The sequence below is a fragment of the Danio aesculapii genome, chromosome 18, assembly GCF_903798145.1.
Source record: "Danio aesculapii chromosome 18, fDanAes4.1, whole genome shotgun sequence".
Classification (NCBI taxonomy): domain Eukaryota; kingdom Metazoa; phylum Chordata; class Actinopteri; order Cypriniformes; family Danionidae; genus Danio; species Danio aesculapii.
The window spans coordinates 993,918-1,011,160 of NC_079452.1; the positions used below are offsets into that span (position 1 = coordinate 993,918).

The 17,243-nt window shown below is 43.7% G+C and overlaps 1 protein-coding gene across 1 annotated transcript; it reads left to right on the top strand.

Moving 5' to 3' along the window:
- Positions 1-1,365: 1,365 nt before the first annotated feature.
- On the top strand, positions 1,366-6,213 carry LOC130245626 (extracellular calcium-sensing receptor-like). Its single transcript, XM_056478378.1, has 6 exons — positions 1,366-1,574; positions 1,770-2,058; positions 2,167-2,925; positions 3,007-3,234; positions 5,078-5,201; positions 5,300-6,213. The coding sequence occupies exons 1-6, from the start codon at positions 1,366-1,368 to the stop codon at positions 6,211-6,213; spliced, it is 2,523 nt and encodes an 840-aa protein (XP_056334353.1).
- The last annotated feature ends 11,030 nt before the right edge of the window (positions 6,214-17,243 follow it).

Genomic DNA, 17,243 nt, shown 5'->3' on the forward strand with positions numbered 1-17,243 from the left:
CACTGGTGGTAACTGAGGAGATTTTTCTCCAATCTGTAAAGCAGATTTCCCAAATAATGTTCAACAGAGCAAGACATTTTTTACAGTATGTCTGATAATATTTTTTCTTCTGGAGAAAGTCTTATTTGTTTTATTTCGGCGAGAATAAAAGCAGTTTTATTTTTTTTTATGAACCATTTTAAGGTCAAAGTTATTAGTCCCTTTAAGCAATTTTTTTCGACTGTCTACAGAACAAACATTATACAATAACTTGCCTAATTCCCTTAACCTGCCTAGTTTACCCAATTAACCTAGTTAAGCCTTTAAATGTCACTTTAAGCTGTTTAAAAGTGTCTTGAAAAATATCTAGTAAAATATTATTTACTGTCATCATGGCAAAGATAAAATCAATTACTTATTAGAAATGAGTTATTAAAACTATTATGTTTAGAAATGTGCTAAAAAATGCTAAACAGAAATTAGGGGAAAAATAAACAGGGGGGGCTAATAATTCTGACTTCAACTGTAAATGTAATGAATTATTATTTATTATTATTATTAAGTAGAATAACTTTTATGGAATGGTTTAGAAAAATACTTGGCTTAAAGTTTGTGAACATACAGCTGAGGGTTCCTGTTTTGCCGTACAAAGGCTGATCTTTATCTGGATTTCATAAAAGTTGGTAATTGGTGAAAGACTGAAATTCTTGCTATTTTGCATTAATAAAATCACTCAAAATCTTGTTTTATTAATTAAAAAAAAACAAACATAACATTAAAAAAATATAACAAAATACAGATTCTTTGATCTGACCTGCAATTAAAGATCTTATAAATACTGTATATTATACATGAATAGGAGAAGGAGCGTAGTTCCTTGCAACAGCAAATAATACTCACTCTCCTTTAAGGTATTCTGTGCTTTATCAGGGGTTTTACAGTGGAATGAACCACCAATTTCTCTGGCAATGGCACACACCCTTCAGTACAACCTTCAGTGCTGGGGAGCACACACAATCTCCCATTCACACACTATGGCCGATTGAGTTTATACAATTTACCTATATTACATGTCTTTGGACTGTGGGGGAAACCAGAGCATCTGGAGGAAACCCTTTTTGATTCATGTAAAAAATACGATTTATTGCACAAATTGAAAAAGGTTTCATCCATATATACAATTTACTGCATTTAATTGCTTTAGAAAATAACCATTGGATTAGATTGGAATGTTGACTGTTTTAGCCCACATGACCTGCCTTATGTCTTACCCCTTTGTGTTTACAATCAATCATCCGTATTAATTAAATTTAGTTATTTAACCAGACACCGTATCAGGTCAAACTGTGTTTGAAATTTTCAGTTGAGCTCAATGAGGGGTTAGGGATGGTTTACATTATCTGGACACTCCTGCTTTTTATTCCTTTAAAAGCAAAAGCAGAAAATTCTCTTTGCCAAATGATGGGACAGCATAATAATCCACTGATATCCAAAGAAGGAGAAGTAACTATTGGAGCACTTTTCCCAATCCATAGCATAGAAACATTACCTTCATTTGAGTTTACAGTAAAACCTCAGCTGTTATCATGCTCCAGGTATGCAATATTACTTACTGAAAAACACTAGACAGAATAATGCATTGAAATGTAATAAAGTAGTTTTAATTCATGAAATTATAAAGGTATAATCTCATAACAGTGCATATCTAAAACTGTATTGTTCTATACATTAACCTGTTCTGCAAATTCCTTCGTTGGTATTTAGTCAGATTGTTTTATTTTTTTTCTCAGTGTAAATCTAAGGGATTTCAGAATGGCTCAAACAATGACCTTTGCCATTGACGAGATTAATAAAAATCAAAGTTTGCTTCCAAATGTTTCTATTGGTTATCGAATTTATGATACATGTGGTTCAAGACTTTCTTCTATGAGTGCAACTATGGCATTAATGAATGGTAAAGAATTTTCTGCTGAGGGTAAGTGTAAGGGACAGCCTGCCATACATGCCATCATAGGAGAAACGGAGTCTTCTGCTACAGTGATTCTGTCCAGAACTACAGGACCTTTTAAAATACCAGTGGTAAGAGACTGTACAACATAGCCTGAACAGCAAGTCAAATGAAGACCTACATACTGATGATGGTTTCTTGGATTCCATTGTTTGTTTTTTTATCTTTGTTTTTTACAGATAAGTCACTCAGCCACATGTGAATGTCTTAGCAACAGGAAAAACCATCCCTCTTTCTTTCGAACTATTGCTAGTGATTACCATCAGAGCAGAGCACTTGCATACATAGTCAAGCACTTTGGCTGGTCATGGGTGGGAGCTGTGAACAGTGACAATGACTATGGCAATAACGGAATGGCAATATTTCTGAATACAGCTCAGGAGGAGGGGATTTGTGTGGAGTACTCAGAAAAATTCTATCGAACAGATCCTGAGAAACTTAGAAAAGTAGTTGACACAATTAAAAACAGCACTGCAAAAGTGATTGTTGCATTTCTTACCAGTTTGGAAATGGAAAATTTGCTTCAGGAACTAACTAATGCTAACATTACAGGCCTTCAAATTATTGGCGTGGAAGCGTGGATAACTGCAAACAGTTTGCTCACTCCAAACAGCTTTCGTGTTCTGGGAGGATCACTGGGGTTTGCAGTACCAAAGGTCAATATTCAAGGTTTTTCAAACTATGTCATAAAAGAATTCTGGGAAACAGCTTTTCCATGCCCAGAGACTGAGATAAATTCATCTCAATATTCATCATTAAGTTGCAATTCTTATCATGATCTATTTTTGCTGAAAAAGTACAATGAAGATGTGCCTGAACAAAGATATGCAAGCAATGTCTACAAAGCAGTTTATGCTGTGGCTCATGCATTACACAGTCTACTCAAATGTAAAGTAAATAAAGGTTGTAGGAAAGACCTAAAAATACAACCTCAGCAGGTAATGTTTACAATACAAATTGACAATGTAAAAGTGACTGCAAAAAGTGACATGCTGTCCTGTACATCATTGTTTTCTCAGGTTGTTGACACGCTAAGAATAATAAATTTCACCATAAATATGGGAGATCATGTGTGGTTTGACAGCACTGGTGCCACAATAGCCCAATATGAAGTCATAAACTGGCAGCAAGACTCTGATGGATCAATCCAATTTAAAACAGTGGGATATTTTGATGCCTCACTGCCTGATGACCAGCGCTTTGTTCTTAGCACTGAAAGTATAATCTGGACTGGAGGACAACTTGAGGCAAATAAAAATGCACTGTTAACTGAGGGAGCTAGATGTCAATATATAACATTTAGAACAACCACAAAGAATAAATATATCAATCAATAAATGAAATATAAACAAATAAACACTGGTACCAGCTCTTATAGAACCAGGAGTTTAGCTCCATTCCTAATTATGGGAGCATGGAAAAAATTGTGTTCCATTTGGAAGGGCTCATTCCTATGAATTAATTCCTTTATAGAGCTTACCCTTTCGAGTGACAAATTTTGAAGGCATTAGGGCATAGGGATAAGCTCTTTGAATGGAATGCACTGTGCAACACCAAACAATTTCTCTGCTTGCAGGACTTTTGTAGTTTTGTTTAATCAATCATAAAGCTTATCTACGAAGGACAATATCCCTCCATGACGTAATTCTAGTTTGTACAGAATAATGCAGATTTTTTTTTTTTTTTTTACATTGAAAATGGATTTTTAAGAATAAGAATAAACCAAACATTAATTATTTGTGGACCAAGGTAATAATTGTCTCCAATCAGCTAATTCTCCTCCAAAATATTTAAAATTTAATAAGATAAAATGGAAAAGTAACAATAATGGCCCGTTTCCACTGAGTGGTACGGTACGGTTCGGTTTGGTTTGGTACGCTTTTATGGCCGTTTCCACTGTCAAAAAGCGTACCGAACCGAACCGTACCGTACTACTTTTTCGGCACCCTTTCGAAAGGGTACCAAACACGAGAAAGGGTACCAAAAGGCGGAGCCACACGCGCAGCTGAACGCTATTGGTTTACAGATATACGTCATTCGCTTACGCAACAAGCCAGAATGAAAACAAAAAACCTGCCATGTTTGAATTACACAGCGAGAGATTTTAGCGGAATTATAAATACATATAATAACGAGCCATGGTCGATCTGGGCTCAAACAAACCTTGTCGTCATCTTGATGGACAGCCACAAATCCAAGAAGAAGAGCAGATTTACCCTGTGCCCCGTAGTTTTTTACGAGCCAGTCTGAGACGCGAGCGGTTTCACTTTCTTGCTAGCGCTCGCGCACGTCTAACATTATATCTGAAATAACAAACTTCTTGAGCTGATGATAATAACCTGCGCTTGATTATTGACGTGCTTTTAAAACCCGATCCTGTCAGACACTGACAAACGCGAGAGTGAAGCGCGAAGAAACAAAGGAGAAGCCGGGAAAAAAGGAGCACATTAAATATGGGAGAAATGTCTACTTTATGTAGTTCTTCTGTAGTTGGGAACATATCGGAGACTATAAGGGGCTGTTTGTGTTTATATATGTTCATTTATTTAGTTATTTAATATAATTACAGACGTTACAGTAGGCTGTTTCGCCTACGTCTTTGATCTGCAGTTATAATCAACTCATGTTCATAGAAAAGTTAGTAATAAACATTTATACACAAGTATTTATGTGTGTAAAGCATCTGTTTTGTGAGAAGTGCTTCTCATATGATATGTGAACGACCCATACAGGTTTATTGTAGACATTTTCTCGAGCTAGAATGACGTCGACTGAAACTTTCTGTCATACACCACGCCCACCAAAAGGGTACCCTTGTTAGTGGAAACGCAAGCCTGATAAAGGTGACCCGTACCAAACCGAACCGTACCAGTCAGTGGAAACGAGCCATAAGACTTGACAAAGAAGTGGGGCAAATGTATTAATTTACAGAATTTCTGAAACAATTTCAGATTACTTTGGTTACAGACTTTTTTATTCATCAGTCCACAGCATTTTCTTTTGTGTTTTTATTAGTTCACATATGCCATACTCAGTAATGCTTTAAAAATTCAAATTTTAATTAATATCAACATACATCTTTCTATGTAGAAGCCAAAGTCTGTGTGTAGTGAGAACTGTCCTGCCGGTACCAGGAAGGCTGTACAGAAAGGGCGGCCTGTCTGCTGTTATGACTGTATTCCATGTGCAGATGGAGAAATCAGTAATGACACAGGTAATATTCAGCCCTTCTCACAAGCAATGTCTTAACACATTAACTGTATAAAACATCGGCACTTTTATTTCTAATTGCTGTAATAACTTTCCTTCCAGATTCAGTTAACTGCAAACAGTGTCCAGGGGAATACTGGTCTAATGCTGAGAAAAATAAATGTGTGTTAAAGACTGTAGAGTTTCTGTCATTCACAGAAGTTATGGGTGTAGTTCTAGTCTTTTTCTCACTCTTTGGAGTAGGATTAACTGTGCTGGTTGCCATTCTATTTTACAGCAAGAAGGAGACTCCCATTGTAAAAGCCAACAACTCAGAGTTGAGCTTCTTGCTACTCTTCTCATTGACTTTGTGTTTCCTCTGTTCACTTACTTTCATTGGTCAACCGACTGAGTGGTCCTGTATGTTGCGTCATACAACGTTTGGGATCACATTTGTCCTATGCATCTCATGTGTTTTAGGAAAAACAGTAGTGGTGTTAATGGCCTTTAGAGCTACACATCCAGGAAATTATATTATGAAATGGTTTGGTCCTGTACAACAAAGACTCAGTGTTATTGCACTTACACTTATACAGGTTCTAATTTGTGTACTTTGGCTAACAATATCTCCTCCATTCCCCTACAAAAATATGAAATATTTCAAGGGAAAAACCATTCTTGAGTGCAATTTGGGTTCTACTATAGGTTTTTCTGCGGTCCTAGGTTACATTGGTTTGTTGGCTGTCCTGTGCTTTTTCTTGGCTTTTCTGGCTCGCACACTACCTGATAAATTCAATGAAGCGAAATTCATCACATTCAGTATGCTCATATTCTGCGCTGTATGGATCACATTTATTCCATCCTATGTCAGTTCTCCTGGAAAATTGACAGTAGCTGTGGAGATATTTGCCATTTTAGCTTCAAGTTTTGGTTTATTATTTTGCATTTTTGCTCCAAAATGTTATGTCATCCTTCTTAAACCAGAACAAAACACAAAACCACATATGATGGGAAAAATTTCACCAAAATCCTTTTGAAGGATAAAAAAATAAATAAAATAATTAAAACTGACCTTAGAATTTTTTTTCTTATTTCTATAACCCACAGACAGAAAGTTGGGACAGTATGGAAAATGCCTGTAAAAAAAGAAAGTAGTGATTTCTAAATTTATTTTGACTTGTATTTCATTGCAGACAATACAACAAACATTATTTAATGTGTTCCACATGATTTTCATTGTTTTTTTCCTTCTTCAAAATAAACACTTATTTCAATTTTGATCATGCAGCACATTTCACAAAAACAGGTGAAATAGGGCGATTTGCGATAGCATTCAAGTAAATTTGTTAAATAGTTATGTGATTTGAAACTTGATGTCAACGGGTGATTGTAATTATGGTTTGGCACAAAAGCAGCATCCTAGAAAGGTTTAGTGTTTTAGAAGCAAAATATGCGCAAATCGCCAGTGTGCCAACAAATATCTGAAAAATTTAAAACAATGTTCCTCAAAGAAAGATAGGAAGACATTTGGATATTTCACCTTCGACAATGCAAAACATAATTATAAGATTCAAGGAATTGCAGTGTGTAAAGGACAAGGGTTACAAGCCTAAGCTGAACAACCATCATCTCCGATCCCTCAGGTGGCACTGCATAAACAATTGTATTCATCTATAAGCAGAGATGTATAGTAACGAAGTAGAACGCTACGGTTACTAAAGTAACCCTTCGTTCCCCGGGGGGGGGGGGGGGGGGGGGGGGGGGGGGGGGGGGAATGGAAACGCTATGTGGAAACTTCCACTATGGGGATTTCGTCAGAAACCAATCATCTGAAAGAGTATAAAAACGGGCCAATGAAATGCCAATGAGTTGGCAGCGTCAGCGTGCACAGCTGGCGTCAATGACAATCAGTCATGCTATAAAGACGCAGGCAGTGCCATGCTCGACATCCTTTTCTAGCTGAAGAGACTTTCACGCTCAACAGCTAAGGGACAATCGTTGTGGCGAAGGAACATAGCATTTCCGTTCCCCCTCGGGGAACGAAGGGTTACTTTAGTAACCGTAGCGTTCCCCTTCGGATGGGGAACTCCAATGCTATGTGGAAACTTCCACTATGGGGAAATCTATGGAAAACACCACAACGAAAGAACCTCCAGTCTTCCAACGTGTCCCCTGGCCCTCACTTACCTGTTCAGAAACAGTTATATTTTTCGGGGAGTCGCAATAACCCAGTAAAATAGGTTTTGATACGACAGTACGTTGGGAAAGCGTTCAGTCACGATAGGGAGGACGCTGCAGAGCTCACCTGTTACCCAGAGGGGAGACCTGGTGACAACCTATGGACTAGCCCAGAGAGGGGGAGTCCTAGCATAAGGATGGTTAGCGGGGAGGGAAGACACGAGCCTGCCCTAGAAGGGGGGACTATACCGTGGCTGAGTGAACGTATGGGATCGCCAGCGGGGATCACGCATACCAGGCACCTATACCCAGAACCCGGGCTGACCAGCGGGCATGCCGACAACGTAATGGGCCAACACCTGACTCCTCCGCTGAGTCAGGTGCTGGGGGCCTCGGAGGAACTCTGCAGTGTTCGCCAAAGAAATGGGGAACTAAACTGACAAAGCTGAAAAACCGCACGTATCTCCGGGTTAGGGAGAGTGGCGCAGCAAGCGTGTTTCGACACCTCAACCGAATTGTTTCCTCAATCACCAAGGGTTACCTAATACCCTTGAGGAAACCGGCTCCACTCGCAGATTGTAACCTTGCAAATGTATTGGGTGTCACCCAACCCGTAGCTCTACAAATGTCTGTCAGAGAGGCGCCGCGTGCTAACGCCCAGGAGGATGCGATGCTCCGTAGTGGAGTGCGCTCTCACCCCCGGGGGACACGGCTCACCCTGGCCCAAAAGGCGAGGGAGATGGCATCCACTATCCAGTGGGCCAACCTCTGTTTAGATACGGCACTTCCCATCTGCCGACCACTGTAACAGACAAAAAGCTGGTCAGAGGATCTAAGGCTCTGAGTGTGGTCCACCTATATTCGCAAAGCGCAAACAGGACACAACAATGAAAGGGCTGGGTCTGCCTCCTCCGCGGGCAGCGATTGCAGGTTCACTACCTGATCCTTAAACGGCGTGGTAGGAACCTTGGGCACATAGCCGGGCCGGGGTCTCAGGACAACGTGAGAGTAGGCCAGCCCGAATTCTAGGCACGAGTCACTGACCGAAAATGCCTCCAGGTACCCAACCCTCTTAACCGATGCCAACGCGACCAGCAGAGCTGTCTTCAAGGACAGAAATCTCAAGGATACGGAGTCGAGTGGTTCGAAGGGATCCCCACGAAGGCTCGTAGCACTACCGCGAGATCTCAAGATGGCATAAGAGGGGGGCGGGGTGGAAACATCCGCCTCACACCTCTGAGGAACCGGATGATGAGGTTATGCCTCCCCACGGTGCCGCCATCCACGCATCATAATGAGTGGAGATGGTGGCCACGTAAACCCTCAGTGTGGAGCGCGACAGCCTTCGTTCCACCTGTCCTGAAGGAAAGAAAGCACAACACTGATCTGGCAAGATCGGGGGTCTTCTCGCCGAGAAGCGCACCACTCAGTGAATAGACTCCACTCCAGGGCGTAGGCATGCCTCGTAGAGGGTGCACTAGCCTGAGTGATGGTATTAACCACCGTCAACGGTAGGTTACCTAAGTCTTCCTCGTCGCGTCTTATGGACCCCACGTGGAGGTTCCACAGAACTAAGCAAGGGTGCCAGATGGTGCCCTGTCCCTGAGAGAGTAGGTCCTCTCTCAAAGGGACTCGCCAGGGGGGGGCGTCGCGAGGAGGGAGAGTTCTGATATCCAGGTCCAGTTGGGCCAGGGGCGCAACTAGCAAGACCGGCCCCTCGTCCTCCCTGACCTTGCACAGAAACTGCGCGAGTAGGCTCACTGGGGGAAGTGCATACTTACCATATGCCAATGCAGCTGGGTTCCCCTCCACAGGTCCGCAGCAGCATGCCCGCTACACACGGCCCCCCCACCCCATACTGGAGGCATCTGCCGAAACGACAGCCTGCCTGGACGCCTGACCTAGGGGCACACTGGCCCGTAGGAAGGAGGGGTCCTTTCCAGGGGGTGAGGGTGCGGCGACACAGCGCAGTGACAGTCACTCGGTGTGCGCTCGCGTGCCATGCGCGTCTGGGGACCCGATCGTGAAGCCAATGCTGTAGTGGTCTTATATGGAGCAATCCGAGCGGCGTGGCCGCGGCTGCGGATGCCATATGCCCCAGGAGCCTCTGAAATAATTTCAGGGGGACCACTTTTTTTTCTGTCGAACTCTCTCAGACAGTTCAGCATTACCTCGGCGCGCTCTCATCGAGTCCAGCTCCAACCCGAGAAAGGAGAGATGCTCTGCACGGGGGCGAGCTTGCTCTTTTCTCGGTTGACCTGAAACCCCAACAGGCGGAGGTGCCGGAGTACCTTGTCTCTGTGCATAATCAATTGCTCCCGAGAGTGGGCTAAAAATCAGCCAGTCATCGAAATAATTGAGCGTGCGGATGCCGACAAGCCGAAGGGGCGTGAGGGCACCCTCCGCGAGCTTGGTGAAAACTCGTGGAGACAGAGAGAGCCCGAAGGGGAGGACCTTGTATTGCCATGCTCGACCTTCAAACGCAAACCGCAGAAACTGCCGGTGGCGTGGAAGTGTGGAGATATGAAAATACGCGTCTTTCAGATCTACTGCTGCAAACCAATCCTGAGGACGAACGCATCGCGTGATGCGCATCTGCGTAAGCATTCCGAAGCGCAGCCTGTGAAGGCAGCGGTTCAAAATGTGCAGATATAGGATTAGCCATAGCCCACCGCTCTTTTTGGGCACGATGAAGTACGGGCTGTAAAACCCGCGCTCCATCTTGGCTGGAGGGCCGGCCAGGAGGACAGCAATCTCCTCTCGCAAGACAGGGGCGGACGCAGGACTGACCCTGGTCGCCCGTGAACCTGGGAGGCCGTTTCGCGAACTGAATCGCATAGCTGAGTCTGGTCGTATGGATGAGCCATTGCGATGGGCTGGCCTGGCTAACCAGGCAGGCAGAGCCCCCGCAAATGGTCCCACCCGCACGATCGCTGACGTGCCAGCGGCGGGGCAGCGTGGAGTGAGTGGGCTCATCCGGGGAGCGCTGGGGTCCCACAGGAGAGCAGGAGAGGAGATGTTCTCATCTCGCACTCAAACTCCAGAAGAGGGGCTGGGAGTGGAGAGAAAGGAGAACCGTTCCTCCACGCTCCGTGAGCCATTGGCGAAATGCACCGATCCTGCGAGCTGGAAGGCATAGCGTCCCAGACTGGCAGTGTTCGGGCTGTCACATCCGGAGGAGGGGAAAAGTGCTCTTTCACTGAGGATTTGATGGCGTTTTTATTTTTATTTTACGCCTTTAAATAACGTGCCCCGCCCTCCAGCGGGGAAAGAGCAAATTCCCTCCTCCCCAGATGGCCCGCCTCAGGGACGCTTCGCGGTCCGTTTTACCGAACTTAGCGGCGCCCTGGGCGGGGAACGCTGGTTGCCTGCGCGATGCACGGCGCAGCCGCGTGACCGGAGACGGGGGCGGCGAAGCAAAGCTGCAGGCGGGCGTCCTCGGCGAAAAAGCAGTGGATGTGGATGGCTCGGGGGGGGGGAGCGGTCATACAATCCCGCCGATAGAGACCTCGCCCATCGCCTCCGACTGCTCTGTCACCGGCGTGAATTCCTGGGCGAATTCACCGCCAGTGTCGCCGAACAGGTCAGCCTGGGATATGGGTGAGTTAAGAAAGCGAACTTTGTCAACGTCACGCACATCACCAGGTTTAGCCTGAGGTGGCATTCCTGGATCACGGATGTGATCATCGTCCTTCCCAGGGCACACACAGCCGACGTTTTTTTTTTTTTTTTTTTTTGTAAGAGCATAGTCGGTTGCGGTGCGGAGCGCATGCTCAGTCCTGGGTCAGAACCATCCTCGCGCAGCCGGGCCTGCGCTTGGTAGCGCTGGTAGTTGGCCATAGCGTGCATGGTGAGGGGGAAGGCGCACGCAGCACACTGCGTGAGCCTACTGTGCCCATCCAGGAAGAAGGGGATGGGGAGGCTTAGAAGGTCTCGCCTTCATCCTCCACATCACACCCCTCTAATCGGTCCGGCCGCGGGGCAGGGGATAAACCATCCCCAGCCACGGCGAAGCAGCCTGGGGAAGCACAGCCGCAAATCTGCTTCTGGATTCGACGCCGCGCTCAAAGTCCCGTAGGGAGCGAGCGGGTTCGAATCCTCGTCAGACCTTGACAGCCCAACCTCCAAGGATGGTGAGGATGGAAGCGCATGCAGATCGGGCAGAAAAAAGTGCCGTCAGGACTGCGTGAGTTTACTGTGCACTTCCGGGAAGAAGGGGACGGGAGGCTTTGAAGGGCTTTGCCTTCTTATATCCTCCACATCACACCCATCTAGTCGGTCCAGCCGCGGGGCTGGGGGATAAACCATCACCAGACCCACGGCCGAAGCAGCCCGAGAAAGCACGGCCATCATGTCTGCTTTTTAGATGCCAACGCCGCGCTCTCCACCCCGGAGGGAGGGAGCGAGCGGGCTCGCATCCTCATCAGACAATGACAGCCCATCCTCCGATGCAGCGATGGACATCTGACCCCCGGTGTCATCAGGTGAGAGCGACCATCCAAGGACGGAGCGCTTCTCTTCACCTGAAGCTTGGATGGAGCGCGTGGAGGAGCGAGAGGTCCGCGGTCCGGGGGCGGCGGATTTACTCCCACTGAAACCCTCAGATCTGCCCGAGTGCCAACCGCAGTGCGGGGGACAACTGGGGTGGGTGGCTCTTTTGCAAGAGCGAGCCGCGATCTTAACTGCGCAACAGACATGACATCAGTGATGGCATGCACAGCCCACGAGCACCGCATTAACATGCTGGACCCCCAAACATGAAACGCTGTGCTCGTGCCCATCATCCGGGGATAGGAAACCACCGCATCCAGAAACGCACGGTCGGAGTGACGTCTTGAAAAAGACGCGCTGCACGACCGTGTTGCTCTTTTAGGAAAGCTTTTTTCCTATATACAAACCGCTCTTGGAGGACCAGACCCAAAGGTCGCCAGGCAAGGGAGAAATACCCAGCTCGACCATCTGCCACTGCGTATACGCGCTCTGGACCAGGAGAAGCTGCTTCTCGATCTCTCTCTGTAGACACAGGTTGGAGATACCCTCAAATACTCTCTCAGAAGCTTCGTGAAAGGCTCTGAAAGCGAAAGGATGTCGAGCATGGCACTGCCTGCGTCTTTATAGCATGACTGATTGTCATTGACGCCAGCTGTGCACGCTGATGCTGCCAACTCATTGGCATTTCATTGGCCCGTTTTTATACTCTTTCAGATGATTGGTTTCTGACGAAATCCCCATAGTGGAAGTTTCCACATAGCATTGGAGTTCCCCTTCCGAAGGGGAACTACTTCACTACTGTACTTAAGTACTAAAAGACAGTATCTGTACTTTACTGGAGTATTGTTTTTTTTCTCCTACTTCCACTTTTACTTAAGTACATATTTTCGATGAGTTTAATACTTTTACTCCGATAGATTTTTTATGAGCTGCATCGTTACTCGTTTCTAGAGGTGTCAAAATGGTCAATATCGGTTCAGTAATAGATCATAATGGGTTATTACGTACTGACGTCATTTATCTCCTATGTGCGGTGTCGCAATACTATGGCGAAGGACGGAGGCGCGAGGGTGAGTGAAGGCGGCACAGCACACGAGCCGCTATTTCACTACTACAGAGAAATGTTGTGAGACTCCATCTCTGCCTCTCTCACTTTGGACATTTGACCCGCTGGCCTGTTTGTGAGGTAACTTTTCATTTCCTCTTGGCTGTTGAAGCGATACTTGTGGATCCGGATCATTTCTAAAGCCGATAGCATCCCTTTCTGTTGAGAAGGTGAAGACAATAACCAATCGAAGGGTGTAAGACCTCGCCTGTCAGCGTTTAAAAAGCAGGCGGGAGAATATTACATTAGTTTATTTGCTAAAAATGCTCATGCTGTCTTCTGTGCATGAGTTTTTTTGATACATTCAGAAAGTGTGTTTTCTTTGAGCGGGTCAAATTAAGGGTACAGTTCATATATATTACTGCTGTATTAAAGGACACAATTTTATTACAAGTAACCATTTAACTGTCACACCAAGAAAAAACCAATAGTATTTTTTTTATTTATTGCATTTCTTAACTCCTAATGTCGCTAGTTAACACAATCAATACATTTTCCCACAACACATCCCATAATTTCTAAAATATCAGCCTCTACTAAATGGTTGAGATTTATGGTAAAAGTACCAGAATGAATAAATATACTATAAAAATATGAAAAATATGAAGTTTAAGACCAATTTAATTAAAACATAATCAAAATGAAACATTTTTGAATACTAAATCATAGCCATAAGCCATAAAATATTTCAGATTTTCATTTAACACAGTAATATACACGTTTTCTTTTTTTTACAATAAAATCAAAATCAAGTGAATTAGAACGTTCGTTTACAACCAGTAATTTGTGCTCCGAAAATGGGTTTCAATAGCGTTTTGAGTGGATTATGGACTGTTTTTGTGACACACAACTTTGAAAGGTGTGTGTTAAAGCTGTTATAATCTGTCAGATATGTGGTTCAAGCGTGAGAGAAAAACAGTATTGTAAGTCATGTTTCTTTTCGTTCTGCTTAATGACGTGCCCCCAAAAAAGAGATTTAAAATAAAAAACAATATGATGTCTTTTGACTGCATTCTTTAATAACTACATTACACAATACTTGAACTTTTACTTTCAGTACTTGAGTAGTAAATTTTGAAATAAACTACTTGCAATACTTAAGTACAAAAAATGTTGAATACTTTAGTACTTCCCCTTAAGTATGGTGCTTAAAGAGCACTTTTACTTCTACTCAAGTCACTTTTTGATAGAGTACTTGTACTTTTACTTAAGTCTGGGTCTCTAGTACTTTATACATCTCTGTCTATAAGCGATATCACCACATGGGCTCAGGACTACTTTGACAAACACCACAATACATAGTTACATCCACAAATGCCAGTTAAAGCTGTACTGTGCCAAAAGGAAGGCCTATGTTAACAGTGTCTAGAAGCGTCATTAACAGCTCTCGGCTTCTGGCATCTAGGATGGACTATCACACAGTGGAAACTTGTACTGTGGTCAGATGAATCAGTATTTCAGGTACTTTGGAAAGAAATAGATAATGGGTGCTCCAGACCAAAGAAGAAAAGGATCATCTAGACCAGTGGTTCTCATACTGTGGTACCATCTAGTGCTATGCGGAGGAATTTCTGAATAATAAAAGAAAAAAGTGAAAACACACTTTCAACTCTTTGACGCATACCGATCACACTAATGTGATCAGTGCCGGCTGTTTACAGGTTTATAGGCTGTCCTGTATTTTTTATATCCCAATGTTGACATATGGTTTTATCACTTGCTTTTCTGACACACAAAGCCTACTCTAACGCACAGTAAGCAGATCTAATTTTAAATTTAAATATGTAATTCCAAATTGTATATTTAAAATACAAGTTAATGTTTAGATTTCAAAGATAAACAAATATGTCATAGCTATGTACATGCCACAAATATTTCAAAATTTATCAAAAGAGTTTATATGAATATGATGACATGTAGCCTATTTCTATAAGGTCCAAGGAACATTTTCAGGTTTTGATGAACAGGCTACTACTATTTGTTAATGCTTTACATTTAAGTACAGCAGTTTTCTTTTTACTTTTTAACAGTGTCATATTTTAAATGAACTTTTAAAAGCACATTTTAATTTAAACATTGACATTTTATTTATTTATTTTTTTTACCTGTAAGCAAAGTGCAATGTTAATGTTCAAACTATTTATAATGTTTAAAGTGTCTGAAAATAATAAATATTAATAATATGAATTAATCCGACCTGTTTTTGAACTATGCAGAGCTGTAGCTTCTTAATTAGGCCTACTACGCTACTGTATTTCAATGCCTGCCATTATAGTGGTACTTGGAGAGACAATTTTAATAATATGAATTAATCTGCCTTGTTTTTGAACTGTGCAGAGCTGTAACTGCTTAATTAGGCCTAATACGCTACTGTATTTCAATGCCGGCCATTATGGTGGTACTTGGAGAGGCAATTTTAATAATATGAATTAATCTGCCTAGTTTTTGAACTGTGCAGAGCTGTAACTGCTTAATTAGGCCTACTACGCTACTGTATTTCAATGCCGGCCATTATGGTGGTACTTGGAGACAATTTTTTTTTCTGAGGTGGAATTTGGTAAAAAAAAAGTTTGAGAACCACTGATCTAGACTGTTGCCAGCAACACGTTCAAAAGTTAGTGTGTTGTAAATTACGCCACACATACTCACACCTGTAACCGCATTACATAAGTATGACTGAGCAACTGCTGTTTGTGATGCTTTGTTGCTGCATGTGTTGCTTAGCAACCACTTTGGAACTACATATCTTGGCAGAGGACTAAATGTGTTATTTAAATTATATATTTTTTGTTGCTGGTGTTTATTTTATTAATAAAATAAATAGTTAAATTCAATTTTTTATGGAGTAACCATTTTATAAAAACAGTTTTATAAAAGCAGTAAGTCCTGCAAAGTCGTGTTTTACAGTAGATTCCACTAAAACAAGGCTTCGCGGCGCTTATTGCTCTATTAGACAATCTTAGCCTATAATTATAGCATTATTAACCTAACGTAAAACACGAGCCAAGTGTTGGGCTATATTTGACAGTAATAAGTCTTGTCAAAGTCCTACATGGCTTTTAATTGCTAGGTCTAAACACTACAGCACCTCAGCTCGCAATGTAGCAAGGTGGGGATGGGGCATAGCGTCTGCTGTCTGACATCTGTCACGCACCTGTTGACGATGCTGCTAGGACTAATGCTGACAGTGGTTTGCATCGGGAGAGCTGTCAATGTTGAGGACAAAGCAGTCGAGGTTGAGGTCGTTGATGCAGCCGTAGCACAGGTCATTGATTTGAGAAGCTGCTTGCTACGTCCGCGCATCCTAGCTTGGTGGCTAATTAATTCCATATGTGATTTGACGCCAGTCACCCCCACCCAGGGTATATTAATCATCTTCTTGCAGATGTGGCAATAAGCCTCATGGGTGTTGCCAATTACTGACCAAAGCCAGTCTTTAAATCTTGAGTCCTCCATCTCCACAAATTTGCATTTGCCCAAGTTTTAATTTAATTACTGAATGGAAGCGAGCTCGCCTACGTGTTTTCCAGCAACCCAGCCGGGTACCCAGTTTGTTTTAGCATGCACGCATGCTAACAGACACCACCTTACATAACTCAGGTCCTATTCTCAACATATAAACAAATCCATGCAAATTTTATATGAAAGGTCTGCACTTAACACAAATTGAAAATGTATCTAAAAAAATTGGGCTTGACAATTTAAACCTTATCAGATGACATGAGCATCGCCTGTGTTTGTAGCTTTAGCCTGCTAGCACCGCTGGTCAGCTAAAGCTACCGACCTCTTTCATTCACTTATTTTCTCACTTACTGGCTTAGCTCTTCACCTTGTACAATGTCGCTTGCGTGTCTGTCCTTGAGTGCTGGAGAAGCATCGATGGAGGCACTGGAGCTGGAAGCAGTGAAGTGCCAGATTCGCTCCCTCGAGACGAAGCGAGCGGGGCTCAGGGCTATGCTCTTACCCTGTACTCGCTCGTCTGAGGTAAGTGTTCAATACAATAACAATTCTCCTTTTTCCTTAACCCCGCGTGCTTCTCAGTCCAGGCCCAGCGCACCGAGGACGCGGTTCGCCCAGGCGTCGTTCACGCCAACACCCGGCTACCACGGTCCCTGGGTGTAGCCGCGTAAGGTGCTTACCAGGTCCCGGGGCAGAACGTCTCCTCCTCCGGTGTTCGAGATCCCCACGGAGAACAGCTTCGCCCCTCTCCGCGAGACGGGTCGCGATGTGGCCATCATCGGCGACTCAATCGTGCGCCACGTCCGCTCCGCTTCCTCCAAAGGTAACAAAGTA